Source organism: Lagopus muta, chromosome 3 (assembly GCF_023343835.1).
Source record: "Lagopus muta isolate bLagMut1 chromosome 3, bLagMut1 primary, whole genome shotgun sequence".
NCBI lineage: Eukaryota > Metazoa > Chordata > Aves > Galliformes > Phasianidae > Lagopus > Lagopus muta.
The window spans coordinates 5,922,574-5,946,571 of NC_064435.1; the positions used below are offsets into that span (position 1 = coordinate 5,922,574).

At 37.2% G+C, this 23,998-nt stretch overlaps 1 protein-coding gene across 5 annotated transcripts in view; it reads left to right on the forward strand.

Moving 5' to 3' along the window:
* Window positions 1-23,998, forward strand: part of FAM135B (family with sequence similarity 135 member B) — a 253,776-nt gene that overhangs the window by 180,382 nt on the left and 49,396 nt on the right. For all 5 annotated transcript variants that reach the window (XR_007375706.1, XM_048938962.1, XM_048938959.1 and 2 more), the window contains 4 exons: window positions 4,707-4,846; window positions 10,437-10,507; window positions 12,580-12,753; window positions 20,754-20,880. Coding sequence is in view for 4 of the 5 variants with exons in the window: in XM_048938962.1 (XP_048794919.1) it covers window positions 4,707-4,846; window positions 10,437-10,507; window positions 12,580-12,753; window positions 20,754-20,880 (512 nt within the window). In the remaining variant the exon portion in view is untranslated. The remainder of the gene's footprint in view (window positions 1-4,706; window positions 4,847-10,436; window positions 10,508-12,579; window positions 12,754-20,753; window positions 20,881-23,998) is intronic.

A 23,998-nucleotide genomic window follows, 5' to 3' on the forward strand; every position in this document is an offset into this window, starting at 1 on the left:
GAGAGGACAGTAGGAATAACTGGCCAGTGAAATCTGAGAGGAGATATATTCTATCTGCTTTGTGTACTAGGGTCTTAGAAAGGTCAAAAGACCTGTTCAATTTAAACAACACTATCTTCAGATGTTCTTCAGATCCTGGTGCTCTTTCTTGAGGATGTTAAACAGATTTGCTTATCCATTGCTAACTTACTAACTTAGTAAATCCTACTCTTCCATCCAAGTCATCTCTATATACTCTGAGATATTATGGAAAGCTTATTTTGTAGGAACTTTTTCATGTCTGCCACAGACAGCTCCCTATTCAAATTCCTCGCTCCTAGTGATGGTCCCCAGAACAGTGTAGTTTCTATTCTCACTAAGTTTGGCTGAAGATAAAACCTGAATTTGTTACTTAGCTCTTTCACTTTGCGATATTTTGAAGGCTAATTTCATCCAAAGAAGAGAAGCAGTAAAGAAAAAGCCATTTAGGAAAAGGACATGGGAAACAGGATTCCTGTTGGTTTAAGGGACATAGCATAATTAGCTTTTGCTCAGTGAATTTTTGTGTCAGGAGGTGTATTTGTGACACCTCCTGACAAGAAAATTTACTGAGCAAAGGTAATTACTGCAAGATTAGTCTTTCCTTGTTGAATTTACCAAAACCTAGATATTTGAAATTGTGGAATAAAGAGCTAAACGAAGGTCAGTATAGTCTTAACTCAAGCTCTCACCAGGGATTCAGAGCTTCCAGCAGTTTCCACATACCACATGTGTTTTTCTTGGAGTGCACGTGGCCTGTGAGCAGTACAGACATAACTCAAAGCTGTATGGGTAGGTGAGGTTTTGCTAGAAAGGGGTTTGGGAGAGTTTCAAGCTTCTCTCTCACCACCTCATGCTTTGTCCTGGAGGATGGAGGGGAATGTATGTGCACAGGTGTATATCTGCTCTGTCACAGAATCACAGAATCACAGAATCACAGAATCACAGAATGGCTAGGGTTGGAAGGAACTTCAAGGATCATGAATCTCCAACCCCCCTGCCACATGCAGGGCCACCAACCTCAATATTCAATACTAGACCAGGCTGCCCAGGGCCCCATCCAGTCTGGCCTTGAACACCTCCAGGAACGGGGCATCCACAGCCTCTCAGGGCAGCCTGTTCCAGCGCCTCACCACTCTCATAGCAAAGAATTTTCCCCTGACATCCAACCTAAATCTTCCCTCCCTCAACTTAAAACTATTTCCCCCTGTCCTGCAGTTATCAACTCTTTCAAAGAGTTGATTCCCCTCCTGTTTGCAGGCTCCCTTTAGGTACTGAAAGGCTGCAATGAGGTCACCCCATTGCCTTCTTTTCTCCATGCTGAACAAGCCCAGCTCCCTCAGCCTGTCTTCATAGGGGAGGTACTCCAGTCCCCTGATCATCTTCGTGGCTCTCCTCTCCTATGTCTTCTTCTAGCAACCATCATCATAGGATTATAGTAGAGTAGTTTGAGTTTGAAGGGTCATCTAGTCCAACAAAGGTGCTATCAGGTCTCTGATGGATGTCAGCCATGGTAATTGCCAGCCTTCTTGCTACTGTGTCTGTTAGCTGACAAGTTTGTGCATTTAGGACAGCATAACTGTTCCCAAGAACAAGGAGAAATCTGCAAAACTTACTTTCCAAAAGTTAGTGGGATGATGGTGATGTTTTTGTGGAATAGGCTACGGATACGTCTGTCTGGCTTGGAACCACTTCTTTTGAGTGAAAAAAGCTTTAGTATGGTCATGCAGCCAGGTATACAGTGCCATTCATTAATGCTTGCTGAATGTTAAAGACCAAAAGCTACATGTGAGCACAGTGAGGTGGTGGGTAGTGTGTTTCAGCAGTGATGACAATAGGTCACCTTCACTAAATGCAGATTTTTGCAAGCACAGCATGTCGGCTCTCGTTCATTGCTGGTGAAAATAGAGAGTTGGATAGAATGGTGGCGACTGATGAAAAAATCATGTTTTGTAGCAGAATTTCCTCTATCAAACAGTGTAATTCTCTTTTTATATGTAAGAGTTTCCATGGAAATAAATTGAAGGCGTTACTTTTGGAGTGACCCACATAGATCTGTTCTTAAACTAAGCAACTTTTAGCACTGTATTTTATCTGCATGTCTTTGATTTTGACCTTTCCAGCAAGAGAAATGTCTCTTTATGCCACCTTGCAAATCTGGCTCCTAAAGCAGTTACACACTAGCAATGGTCTGTGCAGAAGTGCATTTGAAAAGTAAATGACATTAAACTTTCCATCTTAGAAGAGTAGCGGTATATCAATATCCAAATCAAATAACATAAAGCTCCCTTTGTCTGCCAGATAGGAATAAGAATGCATTATAACCCTAATATGATTTTTGCAGTGTCTCTAATATGAGGAGGTTTAAATTAAAATAAATACGACTGCATGCTTTGAAGGGCTAATCAGGCTGAAATGTTCTAGCCTAATGGGTGTAACATCAGGAAATAAATGTGTATTTCTCTAGGCTGCTTGGACTTTATCAGAAGTACTTGGAAGGCTATGTGATGGGAAGGCAATAGCAAGGTGAAACACTTTGTCACACGGGTGTTCTTGGTGAAAGTCGTTAATAGGAAAATGATTTCAATGTAGTTTGTGTTGACATCCCCGTGGTCCTGATAATTGATTAGCAGAAGTCTTATTGCTTTTTAATGAACTCTTTCCTACTGACCCTTTTCATTAACTTATTTATTTATTTATTTATTTATTTAGAGAAGGTACTTCTTCGTCTGCAGTATTCCAGTTCCAGCAGACAAGCATCACAAAACCTAATGATTACAATTGATTATAATGTCAAGGCTCCGTTCACTTATCTATTGTGACATTTAGTTAGTTCGTTTGTCCTTTCTTTTCTTTTCTTTTCTTTTCTTTTCTTTTCTTTTCTTTTCTTTTCTTTTCTTTTCTTTTCTTTTCTTTTCTTTTCTTTTCTTTTCTTTTCTTTTCTTTTCTTTTCTTTTCTTTTCTTTTCTTTTCTTTTCTTTTCTTTTCTTTTCTTTTCTTTTCTTTTCTTTTCTTTTCTTTTCTTTTCTTTTTTTCTTAGCCCTTCTTTTCTATTTTTTTCACCTTAAATATACTTTACCCTTGGAAATTTTTAGTCTTTTGTCAGTATCAACTCAGTATCTTCTGATTGCAAATTATGTATCTTCTGATTGCAAATATGCACGTGAAACAAAGCAGTAGCTTTAGCAAAGCAGAATTGACCAGCCCTGATTTGAAACTCCTGACAAACCAGCGGTCCCTAAGACTCTGACCTGGACTTTTTTCCTACCCGAGATCATAGGCTCAAAACAATAGGCTCTGCAGATCCAAATGTCCAAAACTTACTTTTCTGAGATACTGTTATTCTTTTTAAGAAGCGTGTGCTTGCTGGCTTCCTGACAAGATCTGTCTCTCTCTGAGGTACTGATTGTGGTACACCTTTTTTAAACACATCTCATCAGGAGAGTTACAAATTACCACTCACTAAAGAATTAAATTTCAGGCTCATCCTGAGCTGAAAGCTGTAAAACGATGGAAGTGACTGAAAGTAAATTTTGCAAGTTGTTGCTCAGTGTCAATGGAAGTAGCATTAACAAGTTATTCAAGTTAACTGCCAAGACCGAATTGGAAAGAACCTCACTCTGGTGCTAAGCTGCTCATTAGGTATGCACACGAATATCACAGACTCCTGTGGATGAACTCATCAAGGCAAACGTTGTTGCCTTCAGTGTAATTTTGAAAGCTAAGCAAGTCATGCTCTGTTCTTGTCAGTGAAAGAAGAGTTAAGAAACAGTGGAATTCAGGTGAAAATTAGAATTCTTTTCATTATAAAATCTTTCATCCTTTTTGGTCATATGCCCAGCGTCTGAAAACCCATGGGTTCCTGTGTAGTCATAGTATCTTAAAACCCACAGGTTCTTCTGTAGCCAGAAAAAACTGCATACAGTGGAGGAATTCAAAGTTAGGAAGGGCTAATTCTACCTGTGTATCTGTGAAACTTATTTGTTCTCATGTGACATAACAGCACAAACAGATGAAAACTTTGACTGTCTGAAAACAATGGGAAGAAGCTTAGGCTTGTGGTTCTCGAATTCCTTCATTCAGTCTGTTTTGTGTGGGCCAACTTGAAATCTCTCACGTGGGCCAATGGCCTGTGGGATTTCACAGGACTTTCATCAAGTTGAATGAAATGTACTTCTATTCTTTTTCTATAATTTCAACCAAGATGCCTCTGCACTTTGGGCTTCCTCATTTGAAATGTGCTATTAGCTATTGTTTTCCCTCCTGGGTAGTGACTTCTAGAAGCACCAGAGGTAGCAAAGAAGTTCCCTTTTCTGAAATATGCTCACTGTAGACAAAAATTGAAGTATTTCAGGTGAGCACCCATAGCTCATGCTTCTGAAGATTCCCTGGAAAACATAAGATGCTTTAGGTTTCATTAGAAATAAAGTTGGGGTAAATGCTGACACAGGTTTAGCTGTTCTCACTTTGAAATCCAACCTGCCTGGTTGTGTTTAACATTTGTTTCTTTTAATACTGTGATTGGAAACCTGCAACAACCTACTCCGTTAACATTAATTATTGAAAATGCAAGTGTTTAATTATGAGTTATAATAAAACTGGCCTAAATAATCATGAAGTGAAAGCATAAGAGAGAAAATAGTCTCCCTACAGAAATCATACCAGTAGTCTGTCTGTGTTTTGTGCAGGTGATTCCAGCCTTTGCTCTGCCTGTGTGCATGAAAACAACGTTTACAGCAGAATATTTCAGATTTTGTACAGGAACGAAGAGATCATTCTTAATGAATCAATGAACTTCAGAGTACATCTGCTTCTGGATGGCGAAAGGGTGAGTTGTCTTGGGATGTCCTTAAAAAACAGGAGGGTTGGGATTCCTCATACCTGACTTTAAGTGTGCATCACATAAATGCCTCCACTAATCTATATGCTGTCACAGGTCTCATCAGTATAAGTAATAGAGGTGAGTACATGAGTTATCTGACCTAGTGTCAGCATCTGCATTAGGAGATCCGGTACTCATCATATATATACATATATATATATATGCTGATGAAGGTGCTTGGAATAATTTGTTTAGATGCAAGTGCCTACACTGTTAACATCTATATTAGGACAGTTAGAACCTGGGCTCTGTGCCTATTATCAAATATAGTCTACACCATGGCTTTCTGGTGGAATAATGTGTTGATATCCTGCAGTGTGTCAGTGAATCAGAAACTCAAACTCAAGTGTGTCTACTATAATTTGTCATTTGTGCACTAGATCACCTATTCTACATCTGCATAGATCAATCTCACCTGACAAAGTCTTCTGCATCTTGCTTCTCCCCTTATCATATATTACTATTACCTTCTCCTCTTTCCTTGTGACTGTTCTTTTGCCCAGCAGCCACAATATTGTGACCTAGTTGCCCAATCCCTTTCCATAAAAGTTCTCTTAGCTTTTGTTGTCACTGCTCCAGACAGCAGGAATGTATGTTGTTACAGCTTACTGTCCCTATTGCCTTCCTGTTGTGACAACTCCCTCAAGCCAAGCACCCACACAAATGAAGTACATGATCTGAAGCACTCATCCTGTGAGGGATATCTGACTTCCTCTTATTGATCAGAAACCAATGTCTCCCAGTGTTTTTCCCTGTATCTTAGAGTTACAAGACAGGAATAATGTTAGAGTACAATTTTTCCAGAATTTTACACAGAAGGAGGAGAAAGATTCATTCGAGCATGACAACTGATTGTGGCCAATGTGCCATTTCTGTGTTTTGCCTGCACGACTGGTACAGAGTATATGGCATGAGGATCTTCTGTCAGTGGAAATGAGAGACATACTACATCAGTTATTTTTTGTCAGAACAGATTGCTGTGAAAAACAGTTGAACAGTCCCATTAGTTGAACAGCCAGCATGAATCGTGTGCTGTGTATTGGGCCAGAGATGCTCAACAGACCTTTATTGTATAACTTTGAACATAAAGATATTTAAAATTTCTATTTGCACTCATTCCAACCCATATGTACTTGGATTATATAGAGATCTAAATTAAAATGGGTAAAGAAACTAATTTAAACTTATTTCTCATATTCCATTTCCTTCTCCCTTTTTTTTTTATTTCATTGTAAGTTGTGATCAATTTATTGCCCCCTTGAATTGTTGTTTGAATGCTTGCAAGAAAAAAATATTAAATGTATTAATATTTGTTCAAAAAATGTTCCAACATTTTAAAATGAATGTTAATTTTATACTTCCACAGTGGAACATCTCTGATTAAGCATCCCACCCCTCAAATTACAGCAGTTTCCACTCTGTTAAGCAGCGATGATTTCTGATGATGTTTGCATTAATATTCAGAAGAGCTGTGCACCTCACAAAATTGAAGAAATAATCCCACTAGATTCCTCACAGTTAAAACTCATCCTGAATCTTCTGTCCCATGTTCATCACGCTCACCTTTATAGAGGAGGCCCCTTGGGAAAAAGATAACTGCCCAATTCTGTGTTTGCACAGAGAGATTTTATAAAGAGAAAAGTTCCTTATCTCTGTATGATGGCTGTTTTGACTTTTTGAGTGTGTAGAATATGATGATTAACAGGTTTCTTGGCCCCAAATGAGCTGCTGAAGATAGTCTAAAGAATCAAATGCAAAAAAGTAAAGGTTTGTAAAACTTTCTGCCTTAGGTGGTTAGCAAAATTCACTTCTTAATGTTCCTAGGCCTCGGATTTATGCTGTGTTATTTAATCCTCCAGGATTGTAAAAATTCAGTATAAATACGGGAGGAAGCAAAGAGTGCTGCTTAACAGGGCACCATGCTCAGAAGACTCCTGTTGGTGATTCTTTGATTCTATGATTCTATTATATTTGCAACTACTGCTGAGAGACAGTATTGCATAGTGTTGCATGTCTGTCAATCTGATATGTCTGATGCAATTCTTGCAATGTAGCTTTGTGGAACTACATATAGGTCAGTGCATTCTATTTATTACTTAATTTATTTAATACACAATAGATGCCAGTTGTATTTAAATCTATTTACTGCTGTGGTATTTATTTTTGATTGAGGGTGAAGCATTTGTTTGCTGCTTTTTTGTCTAAGTCAATGATACAGTAAATATACAAGATAGGCTGTAAAATGGAGGTATTGAGTTTATATGCTCCAAGTCATTTCTGCTGACAGAGCTGATGCTATCGAATATTACATCAAGGAAGCAGTATGCCTTCTTCTCATGGTGCTAGAGTTGTTGATCATCATTCTGTTGATGTTGTCATCATTCTGTTGATGAGATAGGCTCAACTAAAAAAAAAAAAAAAAGACAAAAAAAAAAAAAAGACAGGAAAATAGAAAATAGCCATGTGCATGTAAGATTAGATTATTTGCTACTGTTTTATTTCTGCACAGCCCAGACGAATACTCAAATTTTTGTCTGATGTTATATGGAAGAAACCTCAATTATCCATCTAGAACTGACACTTAAACGTACTTTCACCATTTAAATGGTGCTCTAAAACTGTATTAAATGCCTTTTTCTATGTCATCCCAGAATGCAGTACTCTTTGAATTTGAAACAATTTTGCAGACTTTGTTGTTACAGAGAAGTCTAATTTTCTTTCAATCTTGCTGAAGAAGGAGCTCTGCCTTTTTTTATCAAGCTGTAGAACAAGTAACTTGCCTCCTTGCTTGCTGGCTCAGTTGGAGAACAATTTAGTAGCTGTTGGAAGATAGAATGAGGCATGCTGGAACATAACAGTACTTGTAGAATTTGTACTTTCCAGAAATGTAAGTGAGATGAGACAGCCAGATCATTCAGACTGACATCCTGGATAAACTGTTAAATATTATGGAAGTACATCACAACAGTTGTGGAAACTTCATTTATAGAGTTGCTCTTAGGAAATAAATCAAAGAAATAACCATAAACCTGAAAAAAATAAAATTCAAATTTGAAATGATGCATTTGATTCAAGACTGCTTCAAGAGAAATATGAATATGTTAGTTTGCATATACGCTTTACTGCATGAAATGCTTCTGTTTTTCATATACAAAACTTTTTACTGAATAGATTCCAAAGAGTATTTAATAAAATACATTTCCTTACGAATGTATTCTTTTGGTGAGGAGAGAGTCAGAGGGTAGAAAAGAGCCTGAATTCTGGACAGTGTTTCCTGGAGTATTTTGTGCTCTCAGCCAAATATGTTGTGTTTTTTTTCACAAGCTGAGCCAAGGTTGGAGTACCAGGGGAATTGTTGACTCAGTCAGTCCAGTAATGAAGAACTTTCTATGAGATACAAGTGAGCGTTACAAGGAACTACAGGGTGACATTAGACTGATGTGAACAATTTAAATTTTTGTATTTCCACAAAGGTATTTATCTATCTCCTCTTCCATCAGTTGTAATTTTAATCATTAACACAACTTTTCAAAAAACACCAAAAGACCCTTCACAGTGTATCTAGGAGCACCGCTCCTTGGCGTAGACAGTCAAACATGAATTATATTTCAGAGAAGTTTTTCAGGCTAATTTGTTAAGTAGGCTTATTTAAAATCTTAAATCTTTACTTCAGAGAAAAACGAAAACAAAAAGACAACAACAAAACTGATGGTATGTCAAACTTTTGGACAACTATGCATTCTGTAGATGATAAATGTGGAAATAACCATAACAGTCTCAGTAGTACTAAGAAAAACAATGATTATTTCCTTTGAAGACAATATTATTACATACTGACAAATGATAGTGTCTCTTCTGTATGGGAAAGACATTTCAATTTTTCTCTTGTAAAGGACCTAATGCTGCTATGGTTCTAATACATGGAAATAAGCAAAACACAAGAAAATCAGGAGAATTAAAGTGATATAGTAACTTTCATCGTATAACTTTTAAACGTAACTGTCATGTCTAAGAGTTGGATTGGCTTCTAGATAATGTGTGTACATGAAGAAAAGAGATTTAGACATTCAACCTATACATAAGCATTTTAATGTTATTTTCTCCTGAAGATTTCTGTTATTTTAAATCCGTAGCCCAATTTTCACTAGCTTTATAATTTAAACCTCCAATATACAAAGGAAAATGTGTTATCTCTGTAGTGAGTACTGTGATATGATTATATGTGGGTTTTGCACTGTGCTGAGCAATCTGATTTCAATATAGTTGTGGAACTAAAAATAAAGTTGCTCAGTTGCACCTTAATGCATGATCCTGCGCAGAAATGAATATCTCTAAGTCTCTCAGATACCTACTCATTGCCTGAAGGTGTTCTAGGCAAATGTTTCTAGCCTGCTATATCTGAAGCTGTTCAATTTCTTAAACTCAAACAGATTCAGTGACAGCTGAAGGAGTTCAGTAGTTCTTGGGCAAAAACCCAAAATTTCAACCCTTCTGTGGGCAGATGAGGTTTGCTTTGTCTGATGCTCTGTAATTGATTTTAATTCCTAGTTTAAATTCAGAGTGTAACTTCAATAATTATTTCTTTTGCAACTGCCAGCAACTGTGATTTTGGTGAAAACAACTCATTAAAAAGGAAAAAAACCTTTTTTTTTGCTGGAGACTTACTTCCAGATGTTTTGAGACAAACACAAAAGAGAAGGCACATTTTTAGAGAACAGAGGCTGGAATTTTCTTCTCACATCTAAGTGCCTGTGATTATGCTAGGAGAAATACCATATTAGAAGGCTCTACATTTTACATCTTTAATTATTTTCATGAAGTACAATCAATCCTTGACTATAACTGTTCTTGCTTCCACAGGAGAAGGCACACTGCAGGAGGAGTTTGAGCTTTGGAAAATGTATCTAAACTTATCTTATTTCCTATACAAATCCTACTAGTCAAATTGGGTTAGATTCCTCTGACACTGTCTTTGGTGAATTTTTTGTATATTCTGCTAAGGTGCTAACTTGATGGAAAACGTAGAATTCATCTTGTCTAATGTAAGCTATCTAAACTGAAGTGTATTTTCCTTTGTATTTTGCAGAGAATATGGTTCAGGTGCAAATCAGTGAGAAACTTCCTTCTCAATCTGTCAAACACTGAGAAGAGGGGCTGGGAGTCTGGATGGCATCAGCTTGATGAGAAATTAGCTAAAAGACAAATTATAAGAGACCAGAAATTGTCATAAGTGTCTGAGCCATTAATATTTAAGTCAAAAGAGTAAAGAACCAGAAGGTTTCATGGCCATTTTTCAACCAAGAAGAAAACCATTTTTGACATGGCACAACTGCCATGAGCAGGCAAAAGCACCTTCAACTGCTCTGGTTCCCTGACTCCTTCAGTAGTGACTGCTATTATATTTTTTCTGTTCTGCCACGGCAAAGGGATGCTACTGTTGCTTAATATTTTTGCCTTCGATTTTGTCAGGGAAACTTTTGCCTTCAATGTTGTAGATCCCAATTTATGAAAGTAGCCTTTCCTTTATCTTTTGCAGGTGGAAGATGCATTGAGTGAGGCAGATTTTCAGCTCAAGTTGGACCTGCATTTTACTGATAGTGAACAACAGTAAGTGCTGTTTTAAAGCTTACTTGGTAATACAACAGTTTCTTCGGTTTGGAAAATGGCTTTAATGAAGTGAGAGTTCTTTTAGAATGAAGGCCATTGAAAAGAAGGGCATATGTCTTTCATTTGCCTTAATGTTGAAGTCTTTCCATTTTTCCTCTCTGTGTTTGAAAAGTGTATCTCATAGTCCTCTTCTGAAGAGCATTTTCATTTTTAAGTGTGTGTTAAATGTTGCTCAATTTCTTCTTGCTATTAAAGTCAAAGGAAAATATCATCATTTAGGGGCTAAGGTTGAAGAATGCATTTATCTCAGGAGTCATCCAAGTGACTGAAGATGGATGTATGAACATGTTAAGTGCTTTTATTGTGTAGAAGCCAAAGAGGTCTCAATATTTTAGGAGGAGAGAGTTTTGACTTTGTTTTCCTCCCAAAATCTTAAAGAAGTGGAAATAGCATCCATTTCTGAGACATAGCAGTAGATGTGATCCCAGAACTTATTAAACCTTGCTGATTGACAGAAAGGGCTTCTGATTACTGCAGCAAATGGGTTTCATGTGTTTGCATTCATATCCATAAAACACCTTAACAAGTTTCAAGTCACATGTTTCCTTTATCTTGAAGATAGAAGAAGTGAGACCTTATTCTCTCAGGCAGGTGGGATCGTCAATCATCAGCTGCAATGATGATGGGTTTAGGAGGGAAGAAAACCAAATATAAATGAAAGCCAGGAATAAAAAGAAAATGAAACTTTCAGGTTCTGAGGAATTTGTGGCTTAATGCATATGTTTAATATCTGCTATCATCTGAATGAATTACCGGTATACTTTAAACAAAAGTTATGATATTTATAGAAAGATATTTTGCAAATCTTACTGGAATTTCTTGGGACTAGCCATGCTCTATACTTAACTAACTCATTATAAATTTATGTAATTCTGGAAAGCAATTTTCTTGTATCAGAAGTGTATTTACTGCTGTAAAATAAACTTTTTTAGGAATGAATTGCAGTTTAGGAGAATGGGGCTAGCATGATCCCAGTATGTTTCATTCTACTGCTGTATAAGTGATTTTGATACTGTGTTGATTGCATACCAGAAAAGTTATTCTAGAATAGTCATAAGCAACATCTATTTGAAAATTTTAACTTGTATTTTCTGAAAATAGAAGAACCCAATCCTAACTCTATTGTTTTTCTGTGGTTACTTTGCTTACTCCTTTGTTTGACCTCCTGCAAAAAATTTTTCACATTAGCTATGTAGAAAGATACTCCAAGTCTCGGGGAGGATCTTATCAATGCTTATAGTGAAGGGGATGGGGACAGACTCTTCAGTAGTGCTCAGCTTCAGAACAAAAAGCATTGGGCACAAACTGGAACGCATAAAGTTCCGTACGGACATGAGCAAAGCTTTTTTACTTTGAGGATGACAGAACACTGGAACAGGCTGCCCAGAGAGGCTGTGGACTCTCCTTCTCTGGAAATATTCAAAATCTATCTGGATACTTTCCCATGTAACCTGCTATAGGAAATCTGCTTCAGCAGATGAGATGGATTATGGTCTCCAGAGATCCCTTCCAAACCTTATAATTCCATGATTCTGTGATTCTGTGGCTATGTCCTGCTCTCTGACATAGGACTGCTTCTACCTCTCACAGACTGCCTGAGGAAAAATAGATTATTGTTACATTAAAAATTACAATTAGTGATCTGTCCTGGCTTTGGGCACTCAAATAAGCTGAGCACTTTTCTACCTGCCTGTTACTTTTTAGTAACACTTGATGAGTCCAGAACTGGTATATGGGTGGACAGCAAGGATAATCACAAAGAGAAATTGAATCTGCGTCATATATATTTCTTTTAGTACATCATGTTTCTATTTGTTACATTTGTGATTATACTAGGTAGAAGTATAATATAAGATACTCATCAGTTATGCAAATCCTGTTGAAGCTGTGAATTTTACCAGGAAGTAATAAATATTCAGCTCAGGCCACCTCCCAGTCTGCTACTTGTTGCATGTTATAGGCTGTGACAACTCAAGCTTTCACTAATCCTTGTAAACTGCCTTCTTTTCTAGGCTGAGAGATGTTCCAGCCATCCCCATGATCAGCAGCCGTACGCTATGTCTTCACTTCCACCCCCAGAGAGGCCTGCACCACCATGTTCCTGTCATGTTTGACTATTTCCACCTGTCAGTGATATCCGTCACAGTGCATGCGTCACTGGTAGCATTACACCAGCCTCTGATCAGGTAAGGGACTCAGAAATGTCTCTGACAGGAGAGATCTCTCTTCTGAATACATTTCCTTACTGTATGGAAGGAGTGGAGATTATAATTTATTTTCAAGTTTTTTAGATCTGGGCTAGGTTTCTAGAGATTGGGGATTAGTTTTAGACTCTGACATAAGCTCCTTCCTTTGGTAAGACATTCAGGATCTGACCAAAAACTATCAGAGTTTGCAGAAATTTCAGACGCTTGATCTCTTTATTCTCCACCTGTAACACTAGTGAAATTTCTCTTCTCCTTGTCTGTCTTTTCTCTTTAGTTGAAAAGCACCTGAGAACATTAACATTTTTTCACTTTAGGACAGTAGGTCTCTAATCTCATCTCTGGCCTCTGAGCATTAGCATAATTCATAAAAGGGCTGGAAGGAGGTATGTACGAATTAGTACGTGATAAGCCTTCTATTGAAGTTTTATTTTGCAGCATCATCTGATTTGATTGTGCAGCAGGGTAACACTAGATGCCACGGTGTGATTTGTGTTATCTGATTCATAATGACAAGAAAATAGTTCAGAACTCCTTCAAATGAAATAGGACTAGAGGTCAATATCCTCTACTTTTAGTGCGAGTGAGGAGAAGCTAATGTCTTTAAGGCAATTTACCTTCTGTCCAGTCTGGTCATCACAGGAAATAAGAGTGCTGAGAGGAAGAGAGCTCTTTGGGTTTTGGAACTAAATGCAGTGTTCAGCACCGTTCAACTTTTTTATTCTAGCAGAGCCTTGCTGTGTGCCAAATGTCTATTGGGTTTGTCAAAAACTGTGCAGTGACCACTGTGTCAGAAAGAAAAAGATGCTCCTCTAGACTCTTTTTTTTCCCTCAGATTTCCTGTTTTGACTTGATATGTCTTTTCTTGTTTCTTCATTTGTGTAAATGTGTGATGTGTACTTGGTGGCATACAATGAATTATGGTTATAAAAGGTTGAGCTGTGACAGCATTGTGAGTTGCATTAGCACATCAGACAAACATATCTGTCTTTTCTTCCTCCACTGAGGTTTAGGTAACTGCTGTTATTTCCTAGCTGTTACATGTAGATATTTAAAATAGTGAATTCAATTGTATCAGACTACTCCTAACCGGATAATTTTGTTCAGATAATTTATCCATTGTTCTACTATACAAAAGAATGGAAGAGCCATAGTTATCAGGCTTTAATTACTGTTTTCAGTGCTTTGTTATCCTCTAATGAATGGAACTACAGAGAGTTGTTACAGCTATTAGGCATAAATCCCATAATAAGCAACTGTTCTACAGTCAGATTATTATAGCTTTTAGAATATAATTTTGTGGACATTTATGAAATATACAATGTTTTTACTTAATGTAATGGAATGAAAGTTTTGACAGCACAATATAGAGTTTCATTTGCTTAAGCCAGTAAAATTGCTTTAAAGTGTGGTACTGAGGATTTGTCTTATTCTTGATAAATATTCAAAGTGTAAAGAGTTCTTATATCATGCACTCTCTACGTATAAATCAGAGTGAAGTCAATAGTATGAAAGAAATGTCACTGTGAAATATTTTGAAACAAAACCAATCCAATAAAACTTATTTTCTCTTCTCCCAGCTCAAAGCTTACTTGCTTAGCACTTGTTATTGAGACCTTGGAACAAAAGCTTTAATTTTAAATTCACATTTTTATTTCCAATACAACAGAAAGAACTTGAATGATTGGAAAGTCTTTTTTGTCACATTATAGTAAAAATAAAATTGATATATTGCCTGGGAAAGACATAAATGCTGTATTTTACTATGTTTTATTTTACTGCCTTACACTGTTCTGTCGTAATATTTTACACATATATACTTTATTTATACACATATTTGTACTCTTATATCTATGACAACAAGGATTCTTGTTAGACATACCCTGGAAAAAAAAACCTCACGTATTATTTGGAATTAAAATTTACTTCTGTTTTGAAGTTATCCTGGAGAACAACTTTGCCTGAAATAGCTGTCCACTCACATACTCCCTATGGGCTCAGATTCTCATATTTCTTAGATCTGTTGGCTAATTAGATACTCTTCTCCAAATCCTTCCCAGGTACCTGTATTTAAATAGTAGAGAAAGCAGTAGGATTGATTCTGGCCTTTCCCTGCTGAGTAATGCTCACCAACAAAAAGTTCAAGCAGATCAAATCTAATTTTTAGAAAATGAATAATTTTATACCAATGTTTATCCTGGTTAATAATTTCTTATACAAGTAAATATTATTATTAGGTTTGATACTTCGAAGCCTTCATCTCTTATAGATCTGAGAATAAGTGAAGTTCTGGATTCAATGATTCTTTGCAGGACACTGGATTTGTGACCCAGCTTTTCCCATAGGCATAACCTTCAGGTTTGTAATGGGGTGTTGGCACCTGATGATGGTATTATGCATTTACTAATTGAGATGGGAGTCTGGATCAGGTGATGAGGAAGGTTTCCAGTCAACTCAGATTGCCCAGCTATGTGGTGAATACCCTATCCCTGGAGGCATTCAAGGTCAGGCTGGATGGGATGACCAGGAGCATCATGGGATGCTCGTATTCTTGAATCAGTTCCTCTTGTGTCTCCTTGGACAGCCTAATCCCTCTAAAACACTGCTACAGAGAGGGTTCTGAGCAGCAGGAAGGTGCAGGGAAACTTTGACTTGACCTTACAGAGCACAGAGCCATAGCTTGACTAAAAATTCCCACTTCAGGCACCTCTGACTTTTCTAAAATGCACCCCAGAAGTGGTTGGGGAAGCTGGACCACTTTGACTTGTGTCCAAAATTTTGGACTTCCAGGCAGAAATGCAGTAACAAAGAAGAACAAAGATGTGAGGTGCCTTGATCTGAAACACTACTTCCCTCCTCTTTTTCATCCCTAAACTTAAACTCTTCTGCTAGGAACAATTGGGCTGGATTTCTGCTGCTGCAGATCCCAAGCTACTCAACTTCCCTACAGGAAGGCAGCTGAAGATGAAAGATGAACAAGTCCAGTTTTGAACTCCAATTTTCTGCTTAGTCTTTCATTCATACCAGTTTTATTTCTGGCCTCAATTGTTGACTTTTTCTTTATCTCCCTCTCACTAGCTTCACAAATCGTCCAGTTTATAAGCAGAACAGGCAAGCTAGCAGCCCAGCACCAGTAGTTAGATAAGGTGCCCTGATCCAGTTTAGCCCAGGCCTCAATAAATATTTCTTCTTTTCCCAATGGGGCACATACATTTCTATGTTGTGCAGTTTAATAAGTCTTAGGCATGCTTCATGCTCAGTTTCTTTCTTAAGTTGAACTCTTTTAGGACACAAACAGAAAGAAGCATGGTTATATGCTTTGTTAATTCCAAAGACCTTTGGACCACTCCTTCTCAAGAGGAATTGGCATATTATGCTGTTTGTTAGAAAAAATACAGCTTGTGAATAATCTCTGAAACAAGTGCCAACATTCTGTAAGTGCTGTAAGCAAGATCTGTACACTGATATTTTAGTGCCCCTAGCTCGCTGCTGTAGGAATAAGAAGTAGAATCAAAGGAACATTGGTATTTAAAGGTTTCAGTCCTGACCTAATTCATCTCAGCTCGACTGCACTGAGGAATCAGGACAGCCCTGGCCATCCTCGAGTAATTTTATCTTACCTAAATCCTTTTTTGCCCAGACATTTCCAGTTCCTCAAAACCAGCACATGTGACATATCTGTGTGAAATACACACTGTATCTGTACCTTCCTGTGCACCTTGAATCTGGGTGCTGGGTCAATTTTCCTACAATCCTGAGTGTAGCTGGCTCCTATTTATGGGCAGCTTATGTCTGAAACTGCCACAGAATTAATCCTGGGTAGCAAAGGTTATGACTTACTTTTCCTGTCCCTCATTTGCAAATAATGTAATCTGCAGAAAGAAAATTGAGTATTTATGTGGGAAAGAAATATTACTTCCATAAAATGTTTATTTAAAAAATGCTGTTCCATTTTTTTTCTCTAAGAATTCTTGAATAATTACTGGCTTGTTCTGTGCATTTTCTTTTTATTTGTTGCTATTTGTTTTATATTTGCAATGGTGAACCTCTGTTTTGACATGCTGTTCTCCTGACCTACAAACCAAGAAATCACACAAGAAAAAACTATTTATGAGTCAAACTCTAATTAAAAACAAACAAACAAGCATTAAAAATTGTTACCATCTGTCTTTGTCTGATTTCAAATTTTATAGCAAGATAACCTATGTTCAGGGTGACTTAACCAGTATTTTCCAGCAATCAGAATCACTACAGATTGCAATCTGGATTCCACCCTGACTCTGTTTGGGATCTAGGGAGAATTTTTTCTTCTGTTAGAAATGCTATTTTAATAATTCTTAAGAGTCTTACTCAAGAAGCTCAAAGCATTTTACAATCACTCATTATAACCTTAGTGAAAATCCTTGTGTAAGAGGGAGTCCAGGGGAACACAACCTGTAAATATCCACCTAATTTTCTTAAAAACATAAGCAAGCTCCCTTACTGAACTTTCATTCTGGTACAGTCACAAGACTGTCGTTTCTTGTAATTGGAAATGTGAGGGTTTTTGTTGTTGTTGTTTGATTTGTTTTGTTTTACTTTCTACTTTTGTAGTTTTACCCTTTCATATAATGCATGATCATTTTTTGCAAATAAGATTCAGAGTCCAATCTGCTTCCATTTTTCCCCAATTGTAATGAAAGCTACAATTTGTGAAGAACTTACATTTTGCTTACCAAAGAAAAAAAGTTTTCATCTTGAAAAATCTGAATGAAAAATTTATAAATATCACCTAACTTTGCATCAATTTAATGGAGGAAGGAATATTTTATTTTATTAAAATATCCTCAAGCATTTATAATGAATTACTTCAATAACACATCTGAATTCATATTTATCAATAACAATCTATTTCTTGTGCTAGGGAACTGTTATCTCACTTATATATTAAATAATAGTCCACCAAAGATAAAACCTAAGGAATGCCTACTTAATACGTTGTGCAGTGCATGAACTAGAAGGTGCCACATTCAATTCTGCAACAGCAGGTTGAAAATGAACAGAAAGTCTAGCACATACTACAGTATGCAGTTATTTCCATAAGATTCTGTACAGGCTAAAAGTATAAATCAGAAAGGCATGGACTCAAAGTCATACAAAATAACCATGACTGCAGAAATAATTGCATAAACATAACCTCAAAGTCAGAAAGTTCTTCCCAAAATGTCATTCTAGGTGGTGCAAAACCTTTCTTTTTTTTCCAGTTTAAACCTCCAAATGACCAAAAATGTCAGTTACATCTTCCTCTGTAAGATGGAAGGGAGGGGAGCAGAGGGACAGCACTGAGCTCTGCTCTCTAGTGACAACAGGACTCAAAATGATGACATGGAGCTGTGTCAGGGGAGGATCTGGTAGGATTAAGGAAAGGTTCTTCATTCGAGGGTGCTGGGCATAGAACAGGCAGTGGGGCTGATGGAGTTCAAGGAGTGTTTGGACAATGCTATTAGTTACAGAGTTTGGTTTTTGAGTGGTCCTGTGCTGAGCCAGAAATTGGACTGGATAATCTTGTGGGTCTCTTCCAACTCAGAATATTCTGTCATTCTTTGATTCTATGATTACGTGCTTCAGAAGGCACTAAGGGAACCTCAACAATCTGTAAGACATCCAGTTAAGCTTGGCCTCAGCAGTCAGATGACATTTTGGCAGGTTTCCCAAAAAAGGTTTCTGTTTTACAGTGCTGTGTGAAGTCAATTTCCATAAAACCAGCAGATTAAAATCCCTTCTCAGCTGTAAAAGCAAAAGATAAATAAATAAAAAAGCAATAAAAAGTGCTTTTCTCTCCCTTAAAACCTTTGAAAGCTTTGCTAATATTCAAATGAGTTTTTCATGGGTAGGCGACATTTATTTAAGCTTCTCTCTGTTACCACAGCAATCATTTTTTATTTCTGATTCTTGAGCCTTTCCAACAGACCAGAGCAGACATCACCATCCAACAACAGCTGAAATTGTTCAGCGCACCATTTATCTTTTGGCTCTTTGTAATTGCTTTATTTTATTTATTTATTTGTATCTTAAATGTAAGGATAGACTTCCTGCTGCTCGGAAGAAGCAAGCTAGCAATTTGTTGGATTGCATCAATTAATATACATTAACAAGGCCAGATAGATGCAAAGACTTTCTATACCATCCTCCCCGTCATGGAACGTTCTTTTTGCTAGCATATGACTGTGGGATATACAAAAACCAGCAATTTAGAGTTAGAGAGGAAGTGGGAATTTGTGATTAACCTAAAATTTTTCGATTTTCCTGATTTTACTTGAAATTTGTTTTCTATTTTGCAAGTTACTGAGTTTTCCTGCACATCAGAACCTCATTATTACTTAGGTGATAACAAGTATTTCTATTCCTCTCTTTTGTCTTAGCATAAATGCCCTCTCCCTGCTGGTAACAGTCACAGGATGAGAGGCTTTAAGTTGTGCCATGAAAGGTTCATGTTGCATATTAGGAAATATTTATTCTAAGAGAGTGGTGAGGCATTGGAACAGGCTGTCCAGGAAGGTGGTGGAGTCACCATCCCAGATGGTGGAGATGTTCAAGAAAATGGTAGATGTGACACTGAGAAATGTAGCGAGCATGATGGGGATGAGTTGGTGGTTGGACTACATGATTTTAGAGATCCTTTCCAACCTTAATGATTCTATGATTCTGTGATTCCTTCATTTGTCCTGTGTTTCTGTAATGCAGTCAACACTCTAGCCTATCCTTAAAAACTGAACAAAGTGTAGAGATACATGAATTATGGCTGATCTGAACCGTCATAGCCTCACGATAAACAATGAGTTAGGGGTATATGCTCAAATTGGAAAGTTTTGGCAGAGTAAATGCTATTGCCCTGTGGCCTTTGTTTCTTTCAGTTTATAGTTGGAAATTATTTTTTTGTGCTACCCCTCGCAGGAGGTAATTTGGGATACCTAGGTGGGAAGCATCATTTGACAGTGAGTGCTGATCCTGATCTGAAAGCTGTAGCACAAGCTCAGGGACATTACATCTGCACTGAGTATGAACAGCAAATATGATGGAATTTTTTTCTTCTGAGCAATTAATTATTTCAATTCCACCTTTACCTGTGTGCTTTTTAAGATCAACTGTGGAAGCTTGCATTGGTTTTTTAGACTCAGATTTTTTTTTTTCTCAATGTGTTCCCCACAGGTAGCCTCATTTCTCTCCAAATCTTGATGTAGTTTATGCACAGCACATACTAACAGCATTTATATCACCTAATTTTAGTTGTTTGTAAGGCAGTCATCCTTACCTCTCTTTATAGTCCACAATAACAACTAAGTGCTTTGGGAATGAAGTTCATCTGACCTCTTTGATAGGACTACTTCAGAAAGAGATGACTCACACCCTGGATATGCCCATTCCTCTCCAGCCTACATCATTAGTGGAGATGTAGACATTTGGTCAGATTAATCCAGAGTAAGTTCCCTAGTTATTCATCAGGACTCCGGTGGTTACAGTGCTGAACAGACTCCAGGCATGGTTTTTCATTATTAAGAAATTCATCCTATAAGACAGGAAACATACACAATTCAAACAAGAAGAGTGATATGATTAACACCAGAAAAATGCTTCATGAATCAAAATGCAAGCTGATGAATAGTTGTATGAGAACATTATCTATGTAGATAAATGAAAAGATTGTCCTGTTGAGATGTTAGGCTGGAAAAAGGCATGTAAGAAAGCAGAAGGAGGACTGAAGGAAAAATAACATCCAACCCATTGAACTGAATGCCAAGATAGAAAGCCTCATTCACATAGTTTTAGCTAGTGCATATTGAACAATGTTCATTTAATAAGGGAAATATGGTGTCTGGACCTACAAGATCGACTGGAAATAAATAGCCAAATAAATAAATACTGCAAGTATTTTCTTCACAAGGGAGGTAATGTCTCTTTAACAAAACTGCTCTGATTATTTTTCTTATTTTTTCTTTACTTAGTTTTGCTCGCCCAGGGAAAGGTTCATGGCTTGGTAAAGGCAACTTGGATATAGGACCAGACCAATCCAGTATATCATTAGAAAATCTTGTGTTCGGAGCTGGCTACTGCAAACCCACTTCATCAGAGGTAAGAAGGGTGGGCAATAATACTTCACTTCTATTTGGTCACACAAAATGTTCATGTTGTATTGAAAGAATATGCCCTGGTTTATGTCACTAACATAGGGATTTCTTTTGAAGAACCCTTCATTTCTCTAGAATTACCCAGCATTTGCATTCACAGCTACTGGGTGCTCAGACCACTCTCAGAAAAGTTCAGGAAGTATGGATATTCCCCTGATTACCAGTTAACTTTCAGGGTTGCATTCACTTGACCAGATGTTTGCTTTAGGGTGAAATTAATTATTCAGTAAAAGATCCTTGTTTTCAGATCTTGTGTTTACCAACCAGAGGCCTTGAGTAGTTACTAATAACGTGATTAGCAGTAGGCCAAAGCTGGTGGCAAAAAGGAACTTGGAAGGGCTTGTGTCTGAAATACTGACGAATGAGTACAGTGTGTGTTTTGTTGAAGGGGTGTTATGTACCTAGCCTTACTTGAGGCAGGTCCCATAATTAGTGTATGCCTTTTATCTTGCTATTTACTGTAGATGATGAACAGAGATTATTGTGCAGCTTTTAGAACAAAGTCATCTGTTCAAAATAATGAATAATTGGACTTCGTTTGTTTAGCAGGAAAGTGATAGCTTTGTATTGTTTTGCTTGCTTGTTTGTTTTTGTAAAAAATATTTTGTCAAATCTAGAGCTCCAACCTAGAACACTGGAATCATCTCTTTGTTAGGAAACCTAGATTCAAGTGTTTCGATTAAAATGCTGCCTTGAACTTCTCTCAAACTTTCTCTTGAAAGTATTCTCTTCTACCTAAATATTAATAATATACTATCCTCAGGCAGTTGGTGCAGGAGAACTGTCAGGGAATTAACACAAGCTGAGAGAATGTTTGGCCTGAAGCTGCTGTTGGAGCTATTGGGTCACTGTATGTTACTGACAAACAATTTGACTTCTGCTTCTCTAGTAGACAGTCCCAACATATAAATAACTGTTTATCATAAAAAAACTAATCCCAGTATGTCTCTACATAAGAAGAGAGAGGCTTATTTGGAGAACGGTTCCTACTTTACATTATCCTCTGGAAAAATCTCTGTTTTAAGAAGATAAATGTAAAAGTTAACTACCAACTCCTATTTTTCGTTTTGTTTTCTGCAGAAAAATCTCTGTTGTTGATTAGGAAACTATATTTCCTTACCAAACATTTGCCTCAGGTGCAAATCCTATTTTTTATCCACTTTGACTGACCAATCTTCTTTGTTCTAGTAGGTAACCTAACAAGTACTCTGTCATGAATAGGCTTTAGCTCTCTGCTATGCTGCAGGTCCTCTGAGCATCAAACTGATCAACTAGAAATATAATGCTGCACACTCCACCTCTGCATGTCCAGGTGTGCATTTGCTTAGCTTGAGAAACCTATATAAGTCATGACAGCTGTTCTTGATTTGAATATTTTAACTTGATAGACTGTGATGGCCTATGACTATGGATTTTGCATATGCTATACAAGATTTATGATAATAAGAAGATTACTTCGTGTAATGTAAAAAGTACAAATTAAGAGCTAGGAAAAGAACTACTTTGAGGAGGTAAGCCTGACACCAAGTGAGGACCTTATGACTAGCTGCTGTTTTATTTTGAAGCTCATATCAAGCCATAGCTAATCAGAGAATGAGTAGTAATATTTCTCTCAGTGTTGCAATGCTTTATACTGAATAGAATTCGTATCCCTTTAAAAGTGTGTAGATTCCCTTCAAGACTGTTTGGATGCATTTATAAAAGATAACTTCATCTGGACTATAGATGTATCCAGCACTCAGGAATTATGCAATCACCTTCAGTGGTCATGGGAATAGATCCTTATTAGACAAAAGCCACAGACTTTTCTATTTCTCTTTATATATTCTTGGTTAGATATTGTCTGTTTCATGTCCAAGTCAGTAATTCTTAGATACCTTAGCTCAAGATATACCATGATATTTTTGGTTTAGTTGTAAGGAACTATGATTTGATACAACAGTTAAAAGTCTAGGCTATAGCAATCAGCATATCTTGTCTTTTAAGACAAACAAGCACTTCACTGAGCAGCAGGGCATGGAAAAATCCTTGCTTTTATAATGGTAAGGAGACTTCAGATAATTCCTTTTTATGGTATATAATGCAGGAAAACTGTTTGTTTTGGAATATACCAGATTACATGTGTTGTTTTGTTTTTGTTTTTATCTCCATAATCAGTTCTGCTGATGGTGCGCATTTCTATGTTGTCCTTGATCTGAGAAGTCTCTGGTTCTATGACCTTAAGAGGCATCTGCTGGCCAAGTGTTTTCTTTCTGATGCTTATTGTAGAGATCTGAATCTGCTGGTTCTCTGACATGCTGTGAACAATAGCAATTTTCCAGTGTTTGAGGTCTATCTCTTGTCAGCAGACAAAAAAGAGCTTTCACCTCCACCATCTGTGGCACAATTAATATTCAAGAATACTTCCACGTGGGTGGAAGTTTGTAATGGGTAGGAATCATTCTTATTGCACCTTCATCCTCAAGACTGGAAGCAGTGTAGTTTAAAACCTCGGCAAGTGGGTACTTCAGTATCTCTGAAGCACTTATTAACAATAATGTATCCAATTTCATAGGCTTCATAAATTCTCCACTATCATGAAGCAGACTTGCTCACAAAAGTCAGTTTTCTCCTCATTAGTGTTATCATACTCAATAGATGACTAGAGATATAGTTCAGACAGAACATGAACTTCTGGATTTACATTAGTGCTGAGCTCTAAGGAAAGCTAGAATTGTTCTAAAAATCTGATGTCATGCCTCCAAGCACTTCCTGTATATGAAGTACATGGTTCTTATCTTGATGTATCATCTCTAGGTCATACAACCTTTTTGTTCCTTATGAAACTCAATTTTACTCAATTTGCTTTTTTTTTTTTTTTATTAGAAGTACGCATTACTAGCTTCATTTCCAAAGAAGGTTCATATCTCTCATGCTAATCATCTGCATTCACACTGCTGAGGTATCACTGCTTTGTGATACACTGCGAAGGCTCCACACTCTGCACTTCTGACTTATCCACATGGAGGCTATTTAAATGCCAGCAGCTCTGGACTGTACCTATGTGATTTTCCTAGCTCTCC